This window comes from Balaenoptera borealis (assembly GCF_965194805.1).
Source record: "Balaenoptera borealis genome assembly, chromosome: 7".
NCBI lineage: Eukaryota > Metazoa > Chordata > Mammalia > Artiodactyla > Balaenopteridae > Balaenoptera > Balaenoptera borealis.
In genome coordinates, this window is record NC_138864.1 from 64138784 (window position 1) to 64150946 (window position 12163).

The 12163-nt window shown below is 37.5% G+C and overlaps 1 protein-coding gene across 1 annotated transcript in view; it reads left to right on the plus strand.

The window, feature by feature from the left end:
* The first annotated feature begins 8471 nt into the window (after positions 1-8471).
* Positions 8472-12163, plus strand: part of VWDE (von Willebrand factor D and EGF domains) — a 55470-nt gene continuing 51778 nt past the window's right edge. The window contains 1 exon segment of the mRNA XM_082400424.1: positions 8472-8613. Within this exon segment, the coding sequence (XP_082256550.1) occupies positions 8547-8613 (67 nt within the window). The 5' untranslated portion in view covers positions 8472-8546.

Below are 12163 nucleotides of genomic sequence, written 5' to 3' on the forward strand. Positions count from 1 at the left end.
GTTGAAGAGAAGAGGAAAATACTTGGCTTGCCTCTCCACTTAAAGGAAGAGTATTTCCTGCTGGCAGCTACAAACATTTATGAAGCACCCTGAGGGCTTCATCCCCAGTAGGGCAGCAAGGGCAGATACAGTCCCCCAAAGCCGGGAGGGGCCAGGTTCAGCTTCCCCCAGAGCCTTACCTATTCACCAATGGGTGACAGAACCACAACAGACCTGAGTCACCCTTGCTAATCATGTTCAGTTCATTGGCCCATAACAAATCTCCCTCAGCCGGAATGGGATGCAGCCTCTAAAACAACAGCACAGGGAACTCCACTCACTACTCTGTGATGGCCTGTATGGGAAAAGAACCTAAGAAAGAGTGGATATATGTATATGTATAACTGATTCACTTTGCTGTGCACCCGAAACTAACACAACATTGTAAATTAACTATACTCCAATAAAAATTAAAAACAACAACAACAACAACAATGTAGGCAAAGACAGCAGCTAATATGGAGAAGCATTTATACAACGAGTTTGGATGAAAAGTAGAGAACCCAACAGCAAAGTAAAATATACATAAGGAGGAATTAAGATTGGAAAGAAAAACGAACACCATTGTGTCCAGTTGGTAAGATCATGAGTGCTTTTATAAATCTTTTAAAATAATCTTCATTATAATTACATGTGATTTAAATAATAAATACATTTTACAATACTTTAAAAAATAAATAAAGGGTGAAAACCAAAAAAAAAGGAATAAGGTACTGATAAAGCTACAATACAGATAATCTCAAAAAGTGAAAGAAACCAGTCACAAAAGAACATATATGATCCATTTATGTGGAATATCCAAAAAAGACAAATATGTAGACACAGAAACGAGATTAGTTGTTGCTTGAGATTGGAGATGGAAAAAGACTATAAGTTGGCATGAGGTTTATCTTTAGAGTGATAGAAATGTTCTAAAATTAGATTGCTGTAATGTTTGTACAGCCCTGTAAATATGCTAGTATTCATTGAATTATACACTAAAAACAGGTCAGTTCTTTGTTATGTAAATTACATCTCAATAAAGCTATTTTTAAAAATGACTTTACGTCTTGTAAAAATCTGGCTTATTTCCAATTGGACTAGGTTGGGTGTTTGGGACAGTTGGACAAAAATGAAATATCCTGACATCTATTAGATTGTTTTGTAAATCTAACCATTTCATAAATAATGAAATTACTGCTCCAATATTACCAAGCATTCCTTCTAGAGTTAAAGAATTTAACTAATTATATATTACACGTTAGAATTTTGAGGATCAAAATGCTTTGAGATTTAGAAAGGGATGACAACATAAATCATACAAACAAAAACAGAAATGTCATATAGCTTTACCGCCTGCTACAACGTTTTATTTAAGGCTTCTAGAAGAACCTAAATAACATTTAAGTATAATCATGACACTAGCCAGACATTTCAATTATAAAGGTATTGTATAATATATACTTCAGATGCAAACATTATTGCTTACATATATGGATGGCTGTTGAAAGGGAAAATATACACCTTTTCCAACTCCATTCAAAGGAATTTTAGTATTCCAATCTTATTTTTAAACCACATTGTGGAAGATAGTAAGTTGAAACAAGTTAATTTTTGTATGAAAATTATGATTTTTAAAAGTTGCTTTTATCTTCGTGCACCAGAAACTGGCATAGTGTTGTAGGTCAATTATACTTCAAACAAACAAACACACAGACTCTTAGAAAAAGAGATTAGATCTGTGGTTACTGGAGGTGGGGGTGGGGGAATTAGGAATTGGATGAAGGTAGTCAAAAATACAAACTTCCAGGAACTTCCCTGGCAGTCCAGTGGTTAAGACTCCATGCTCCCAATACAGGGGGCGCACGGGTTCGATCCCTGGTCAGGGAATGAAGATCCCACATGCCACATGGCCAAAAATAATAAAATAAAATAAAACAACCCCCCCCCAATTTCCAGTTATAGAATAAATAAGTACTAGGGATGTAATGTACAACATGATAAATATAATTAACACTGCTATGTGTTATGTATGGAAGTTACTAAGAGAGTAAATCCTAAGAGTTCTCAAAACAAGGAAAAAAATTTTTTTCTTTTTCTTTTATTTTGTATCTATGTGAGATGACGCACGTTCACTAAACTTACTATGATAATCATTTCATGATGTATGTAAATCACATCACTATGCTATATACCTTAAACTTATACAATGCTGTATGTCAACTATATTTCAAAACTGGAAGAAAAATAATAAAAAAGTTGTTTTTATTGTACAAAAATAACAAAAACAAAATCTTTGAAAAGTAGTAATTTCTCAGTCTTCTGTAAAATATACTGATCTACAAGATAGAAAAACTGCTTAGGTGGTAAAACATGGTCACTGTGTTGCAATCTATGTAATTTTGCATGGTTGATTGATATGTAATCAGGTTGTCACCTCTATATGAATTTATGTCAAAAGTAAGCTCAGTCAGGGGTTGAACCATTTCTACTCTGCTGAACATTTTCAAGAAACCTCCTTAGGGCCAATGACATTGAGATATGTTGAAATAAAGGGCTTTCTTTCTAGCTGATGAGTGAAAGATACATTCTTTTTATTTTACCTGATTTTATTTTACTTTTTAATGTAAGCATAGTTGATTTACAATGTTAGTTTCAGCTATGCATCAAGTGATTCAGTATTTGTATAGATTATACTCCATTTAAAGTTATTATAAAATAATGGCTATACTTCCCTGTGCTGAACAATATATCTTTGTTACTTATTTATTTTATACATAGTAGTTTGTACCTCTTAATCCCCTGTTCCTGTTTTGTCCCTCTCCCCTTCCTGCTCCCCACTGGTAACCACTAGTTTGTTCTCTTTATCTGTGAGTCTGTTTCTGTTCTGCTATATTCATTTATTTTTTTTATTTTTTTTAATTCCACATGCATTTAAAAGCGATAACATACAGTATTTGTCTTTCTCATGACTTATTTCATGAGACTTATTTCACTTATGACTTATTTCACTAAGCATATTACCCTCTATCTAGGTCACCCATGTTGTTGCAAATGGCAGAATTTCATCCTATTTCTTGGCTGAGTAATATTCAATTATATATATAATTATATATACACATATACACTTCTTTATCCATTTATCTGCTGATGGACACTTAGGTCGCTTCCATATCTTGGCAATTGTAAATAATGCTACTGTGAACACTGCCGTGCATGTACCTTTTCAAAGTAGTGTTTTTGTTTTCTTCAGATATACACCCAGGAGTGGAATTGCTGGCTCATATTGTTGCTCTATTTTTAGTTTTTTGAGGAACCTCCATACTGTTTTCCATAGTGACTGCACCAATTTACATTTCCACCAACAGGATTCCCTTTTCTTCACATCCTTAGCAACACTTGTTATTTGCAGACTTTTTGATGATAGGCATTCTGACAGGTGTGAGGTGATATCTCATTATAGGTTTGATTTGCATTTCTCTGATGATTAGTGATGTTGAGCATCTTTTCATGTGTCTTTTGGCCACCTGTATATTGTCTCTGGAAAAATTTTAATCGGATTATTTGGTTTTTTGATATTGAGTTACATGAGCTGTTTATATATTTTGGATATTAACCCCTTATCCAACATATCATTTGCAAATACTTTCTCCCATTCAGTAGGTTGTCTTTTCATTTTGCCAATGGTTTCCTTTGCTGTGCAAAAGCTTTTAAGTTTAAGTAGGTCCCATTTGTTTATTTTGTCTTTGTTTGCCTTAGGTGACAGATCCAAAAAAAAATATTACTATGATTTATGTTAAAGAGTGTTCTGCCTATGTTCTCTTCTAGGAGTTTTATGGTTTCAGGTCTTACATTTAGGTCTCTAATCTACTTTGAACTTGTTTTTGTATTTGGTGTGAGAAAATGTACTAATTTCATTCTTTTACATGTACCCTCTATTCTGTTTCATTGATCTTTGTGTCTGTTTTTGTGCCAGTACCATGGTGTTTTGATGACTGTAGCATTGTAGTATAGCCTAAGGTCAAAGAGCATGATACCTCCAGCTTTGTTCTTTTTTCTCAAGACTGCTTTGGCTCATTCTTTTTATTTATTTTTTTCTATTTTGACAAAGTATACATAACATAAATTTACCAATTTAACCATTTAAGTGTACAGTTCAGTAGCAATAAGTATATTCACATTGTTCTGCAACCATCACCACCATCCACCTCCAGAACTTTTTCATCTTCCCAAACTGAAACTCTGTTCTCATTCAACAATAACTCCCCATTGTCCTCTTCCCCCAGTCCCTGGCAACCACCATTCTACTTTCTGTCTCTGTGAACTTGACTACTATAGGTACCTCATGTAAGTGGAATCATACAGTATCTGTTCTTTTGTGATTGGTTTCTTTCACTTAGCATAATATCTTCAAGCTTCATCCATGTTTGTAGCTTGTATCAGAATTTCCTTTTTAAAGCTGAATAATATTGCACTGTATCTATATACCATACTTTGCTTACCATTCATCCATAGTGGACAGTTGTGTTTCATCCATGTTTTAGCTGCTGTGAATAATGCTTCTATGAACATGGATGTAGAAAGATTCATTCTTTTTTTTTTTTAAGATTTAATTTTATTTATTTTTGGCTGCGTTGGGTCTTCTTTGCTGCGCACGGGCTTTCTCTAGTTGTGGCAAGCAGAGGCTACTCTTTGTTGCAGTGTGTGGGCCCTTCCTTGTGGTGGCTTCTCTTGTTGTGGAGGACGGGGTCTAGGCATGCAGGCTTCAGTAGTTGCGGCACATGGGCTCAGCAGTTGTGGCTCGTGGGCTCTAGAGCACGGGCTCAGGAGTTGTGGCGCACAGGCTTAGTTGCTCTGCGGCATGTGCGATCTTCCCGGACCAGGGATCGAACCCGTGTCCCCTTCATTGGCAGGCAGATTCCCATCCACTGCGCCACCAGGGAAGTCCCAAAAGATTGATTCTTAAAACAAGCATTCATGCCAGGCATGCAGCTCCCCTCTCTCAGCTTATTTACGTTATTTCCTAGAGGCATGCCAGAATAAACATTATAAAATTCACAGTTAATGGCTTTCAGTGAATTTTCTTTAATATATCAAGTGTCTAGCTGACTCCTCATTAAGAAAAAGGAATTTACTATTGGTGGGGGCAAAATGTCTGTCCCATTTAGTGTCTCTGTCTGGGAGCAATGGCCTCCTGAATATAAACTCAGTGCCAAAGCCAAAACATTAATTTGTGAAGCTCAAGAATTGATGTGATGACACTGTTCTCTTCCCCAATGCCATTTCTATCAAACCTCCTCTCCCCCTGCCGAAAAAAAAAAAAAAAAGATATATCCAGGTGAGACCCAGACTCTCTCATTTAGTAAAATATACACGGGCCAAGGAATTCATATATTATATAAACGTGTGTTTCTCAGTAAGGTTACTGCAAATTATCCTGAGCACTGTAAGAGGATAACACTGAGAAATGATGAACCATTCTATAATAACAAAACGACAAGTATAGTTATGTGGTATTGCACCTTGGTTTTATTATCTGTAAACTATTATGTATACTCATGTTAGCTACCCTATGCCAGACACTACCTAAACGCTCTCTCTCCAGACCCCTCCTCCTCCACCCCACCTCCACCTCACACATACATACACTATTGTTTCTTTTTTTAAAACAACCAGTCTTATGAATCCATTTGTTTTTCTTTTTTTAATTTTACTTATTATTTATTTATTTATTTAATTTATTTTTGGCTGCGTCGGGTCCTGCTGTGGCATGCGGGATCTTCGTTGAGGCGTGTGGGATCTTTCGTTGCGACAGGTGGGCTTCTCTCTAGTTGTGGCGCCTGGGCTCCAGGGCTCCAGGGCACGTGGGCTCTGTAATTTGCGGCACGCGGGCTCTCTAGTTGAGGCGCTCAAGCTCAGTAGTTGTGGCGAGCAGGCTTAGTTGCCCCACAGCATGTGGGATCTTAGTTCCCTGACCAGGGATCGAACCGCATCCCCTGCATTGTAAGACGGATTCTTTACCACTGGACCACCAGGGAAATCCCATACACTATTGTTTCTTAAACTCTACGGGGTAGGTATTATTACCATCATTCCCATGGCACAAAAAAATGAAGTTCAGAGTGCCATCCAAGGTGACACAGTCAGTAAATAGGTAGCAAATCTAGGATTAGAACCCAGGTGTCCTGACCTCAGGATTTGTGCACTTAATCACTGTGTCTTTCTATCCCCTGAATTTGGGGGGTTTACTCATATAAGTTCAGCATAATTTTGCAAATGAACCTGAGAAGAGCTGAGTTATTTCCTTTTTCAAGGAAATTATCCTTTGAAATTTTCTCCTGATTAGTGTTTCCTTTCACTCAAGTTATACTGTACTTGGCTTCATTTTATCTTCCACACAGACATTCTGTATTATTTCTCTCTCAGTGGTATTTACTGCATTTTACACGTACCACTGGTATTTATAATTAGAGTACCATGCCTCCATTCTTTATCCTACTTTTCAAAAATTAAAAAAAAGTTTTAAAAATTTGAATATTATTCCAAATTTTGATGAATCTCACTACATAATGTATGTTAAAACATTATTTTTATTACTTTCTGTTTTTCCCACAGTCCTGTAACTAATTTTTATTCAGTATATTCTTGCAGACTCAAGCCAATTTAGATGAATTTTCTATTGAGATCTGAAAAACAATTAAGTTGTTTTCAGGTTTTTTTCCGTCTTAACTCACTTACATGGAGGCAAATCTGTTCTCTGTTACAAGTCTATTGTAAACTCATAAACTGGTATTCATCAACCAAAACTGAAGGGGAAAATGAGACACATTATACTTTACATTGTATGCTCAGGGTTTGCTGGAAGTTAGGCAAGTGATGTTGTCCTCCAGGAAAGTATAAAAGTTGACTGCATTTCCACAGATATTGCTGGACAATAAATTTACAAAAAAGCCTGATATTATTTAATCCTGATTATAACCATTACTTTATTTCTGGTGATTTCACAAATAGACTGATAAAAATCGATGTTTATTTTTCTGTCCCAGTTTTATTAGGGCTTTGATAAGCTGAAACAAAAGACGGAGGCTAAAAAATCTCTGGGTTTTCAACCTGCTCACATTAAATTGTTCTTCCACAATTAGGCTTTAAGATGAAACTCATCTTCCACACCCACCAAAAACTTATGTTTCAGTTTTTTCCTGGAAGATTGGATGCCTGTTCTGCATCTAAAAGGGGGCTAAACACAAGTTCTGCACAGCACAAAGAAATTTTTTCCAAGATGGACTAATACTCATACATTTGGGAACAGTTTTTAAATTTTTAAATGGTAATTTCTTTCAAACAAACTATAAACAATTTTTAAAAGAACTTTTTTATACATTTGGGCACCTGCTGTCTTTATCACCATGCATAGTCCATGCTTTAATCGTCCAAATCTATAAATGGAACTGTGGCCTGAACCCTGATGCTCACCAGGACTCCTGGACTACCATCTGTTGACCAATGTCTTCCTTCCCCTCAGGTACAGGCTCTAAGGGTGAAGTCTCAGGTGATGGATAAAAGGACTCAAGAACTGAGAATACCAGAGAAAAACTAGGAGAGTGAGGTTTCGTTTAAAGACGTAAAAAGATGAAGAACCGGTTAAGAAGAAAAAAAAAAAAGGTCCCTTCCCTCTGCAGAGGCAACCACACATCTGAAGACAACTGTAGATTGGAAACCATCCCCTGGGCAACCCTGGGAGTCATGTAACCATGTGTTGAAAACTCCTGAGTCACTGAGTCACCACTGGACAACTGAGAGAGCTCTGGGAATCATCAGCAAATACATGATGACTGTGCCCACGTATTTGGAAAATGTCTAAACGCCCTCCAGTTCACTTCTGAAAAACCTGCCACATAGACAGAGGAAGAGAACTACTACTGTCGCAGCAGTAATCTCTACTTCCTCCTTCCATCGTTCACACTGAGGCCGAAAGTGGCAGGTGCAACTTCTGAGAAGCACCTGTGGGGGCAAACCAGCAACCCCGATTACCAGGTGAAGAGTCCATCTGCAGGTATGATCAGGGGCCCTCTCCCTGCCAGCAGAAACCTTGCAAGCCTTCTTTTATTGGAGGTCCATCGGAACAGTTTCTAGGAATACCAAGTTTTCCTAAAGCATTTGTTAGAACAGCGAGACGCGGGATGCCGTTATATCCTGGGAGTCTTCCCCAAGAATGTGCGACTGCTGTTGACAACCAGGGTGGTGGAGCCACAGCCAGGACACGCAGGGCGCACGGCGGCCTCGGGGACAGTTGGGCGTGGCTTTCCGGCGGGTGGGCGGGGTTTGGGAGGGAGGAGCCACCAGACTCGCTGGGTTATCCCTGGACAAGACCAGCGCGCCCCAGAGCGAGGATGCGCGACAACCCTGAAGGGCGAGCAGGAACGGACTGAGTTCTGTGATAGGAGGACGGAGAGGCTGCTGTGGCACCCTCCTGCCCGCACCCTCGGCCAGGGATCAGCGACGCCTTCGTCCCATCTGCGGCAGTAGCGATGCCTGACGGAGTTCGGGTGCTGACGCTGGCATTGATGCTCCTGGCCGCCGGGAAAGGTCGGCCAGGTAGGGCGCTGGCGTAAGGCGGCGCAGGGGCGCCACCTGGGCCTTTGGAGGAGGGGGGCTAACTTCCCGGATGACATGTGGAGCGTGCCTGTGCATCTTTATGGTCGCATCTAATACTTGTCCCATACCAACCTCCTCCCTGTCCTACCGCCTTCTTTGAAATGGTCACTTTACAGCCTTGGCACTCTTCAGTTTTCCTTTGTGCACAGGCGACTGTTGCCTCCTATTTTTCTGCTCTTAAGACCCTCAGTCACTTTTTTGTTCCTTTGTTTCCTGCTGATATCCGCTCCTTAAGGTCCCTTTATTACCATAAGAAACTTTTCCTGGATCTTCCAGGCATTCTAGCGACAACTGGATCTGAAATATCCAAAGGAGTTCAGTTCCAAACTGCACGATTTCTGCACCACTCCCTCCCTCCCCCCGGAAATAATAAACTGATTAGCATTTTACCCCTACAATAATTCAATAAGTTTTGTGTATGATATCTCATTTTGTGTATACCTCTTAGAATCAGTTTTGCTACTGTAAAAGAGATCTCTGAGGAGCGAGTAGCTCCCCTCCCACTTCAATCCACGACGAAGAACACATGGTTGAAAACACTGTGAAGTTAAAACAATATTAGCCCTTCCTGATTGTTTGGTGTTCACACAGATAGGAACATTAAATGAAAGGTGACTTGTTCTTATAAGTTTCCTTATGTTTTTCAGAAATAAATCTGACCTGTGTAAAACTACCCGCAGCTTTAAAAAAAAGATTGTGTGCAACATTTATAAGTGTTCAGGATAAAATTTTATTTTATCACCTTGTTGATCTTAATCTAGTTTGCTAAGGTAAGTTTGCTCTGTAAAAGAGGAAGGGAGAGCAGCACTTACCCATAAAACTAAAAAGAATATTAGAACACAATTAAGTTATGTCCTAAAATGATAGACCTCAACAAGCTATCATTGATCTGTGCCATCTTTGGTTGCTTACACATTAACTAGATCTTCATGAAGAACTTTTCAAAAAATACATGTAATAATATATAATATGTACTTACTACAGTTAGACGATATGTTTCCAGAAAAATGACCAATATTTATAAAGGAGTTTGCTTCAGTGTTTACTATAGATCATATAACGACTTCTTGCCCTATACAATAGCCTTGTAATCTCTCTACTAAAGGCAAATATTAACCATTGCCATGTTCTAAGCTCCTACTGTGGTCAAGTTGATAATAAAGTTTATGATAAACTTCTTTATGTTAATATAGTAGAGATAAAAGTGGAGCATACAAGACTTTTTCAAATAGCTTTATTAAGATATAGTTCATATACCATACAAATCATTCATTTACAGTGTACAATGGTTTCTTACAGGACACAGTGATCTATGGGTTTATGTATATTCAAAAATATGTGCAACCATTACTATAGTCAATTTTAGAACATTTTTATCACCTTGAAAAGAAATAACATACTCTAGCTATCCTCCCCTTATACTCTCCTTCACCCTCTCCACCCTCCCAACTATGAGCAATCACTAATCTACTTTCTGCTCTATAGATTTACCTATTCAGGATATTTTATCTAAATGGAATCATATAACATTGTCTTCTGTGACTGACTTCTTTCATTTAGCATCATGTTTTCAAGGTTCATCATGTTCTAACATGTATCAGTACTTCCTCTTTTTGTGATGGAATAATATTCCATTGTAAGTACATACCACATTTTGTATATAAATCGATCAGTTGATGAACATTTGGACTGTTTTTACCTTATGGCTATTATAAATAATGCTGCTGTAAACATCTGGGTATAAGTTTTTGTATGGACACATTTTCATTTCTTTTAGAAATATACCTAGGAGTGGAGTTATTGGATCATAGGGTAACTCTGTGTTTAACCATTTCAGGAATAGCCAGACTGTTTTCCAAAGTGGCTGCACTGTTTTACATTCCTGCAGCAGTGTATGAGGCTTTTAATTTATCCACAGCCTCGTCAGCACTTGTTATTATCTGAAAAAAAGTTGTTTTATCTGAAATTTTGATTCTAGCCATTCTAGTGGGTGTGAAGTGACGTCTCATTGTGGTTTGATTTGCATTTCTCTGGCAGCTAATGACGTCAAGCATTTTTTCATGTGTTTATTGAACATTTACATATCTTCTTTGGAGAAATACCTACTCAAATACTTTGCCAATTTTTTAATTGGGTCATTGGCCTTTTGGTTATTGAGTTGTATGTGTTATTTGTATAGTCTAAATACAATTATCTTAGCAGACATGTGGATTTGCAGTTATTTTCTCCCATTCTGTGGGTTGTCTTTTCACTTTCTTGATAATGTCCTTTGAAGCATAGAAGTTGCTAATTTTGCTGAAGTCCAGTTTGTCTATCTTTTGTTGCTTGTGCTGTGTTGTCATATCTTGAAATCCATTGCCAAATCTACAGTCATGAAGATTTACCCCAATATTTTTCCTAAGTCTTTTAGTTTTAGTTCTTGTATTTTGGTCTTTGATCCATTTTGAATTACCTTTGTATACGGTATAACCAAAGGGTCCAATTTCATTATTTTGCACGTGGATCTCCAGTTTTGTTGAAAAGATTGTCATTTCCCCATTGACTGATCTGGGCACCCGTCTCAAAAATCAGTTAAAAACCATAGGTACATGGGTTTATTTCTGGACTCTCAATTTTATTCATCAATCTATGTCTCTCCTCATGCCACCACTGAACTTTCTTGATTACTGTAGCTCTATAGTAAATTCTGAAATGAGAAAATGTGAGTCCTCCTGTTTTGTTCTTCTTTTTCAAGATTAGTTTAGCTATTCTGGTCCCCTGAAATTTCATATGAATTTTACAATTAAGTTTGTCATTCTTTACAAAAGAGTCAGCTGGTATTCTGTTAGGAGCTGTGATGAATCTGCATGTAAATTTGGGGAGTATTGCCAACTTAACAACGTTAAATTTTCAGATCCACGAACATGGATGAATTTCCATTTAAGTACTTAGGTCTTTAATTTCTTTCAACAATGTTTGTTATATTCAAAATATAAGTTTTGTGTTTTTGTTAAATTTATCTCTAAGTATTTGTTCTTTTGAAACTATTATAAATGGAATTGTTTTCTTAATTTCCTTCTTAGTCTATTTATTGCACATGTTTAAGAATATAATTAACCACCCTAAGGCCCATAAAACTTTGGGCAACTCCCAGTTTCTTCATTTGTGAAACAGAAAAGGTAATAACCTTGCCAGCTTATTTTAACACAGCAAATGCAGAAAGCACCTACTATGTGTGGGCATTATTCTAAGCACTTTAAAATACATTACCCACATTAAATCATTTACTTCTCACAATAGCCACAGGATAAGTATTATTATTACCCTATTTTACAAGTAAGAAAACTGAGTCACATATATGCTAGGCCATTTACCCAAAGTCACATACTATTAAGTAGCAGAGCCAGACTCTGAACACATGCAAGGTGGCTTCAGATTCTAACATCCTTAACTATTGGGCTATCTCTACTGCCCCTGGTGAATGAAATAGCATATGTTCACACAAAAATTT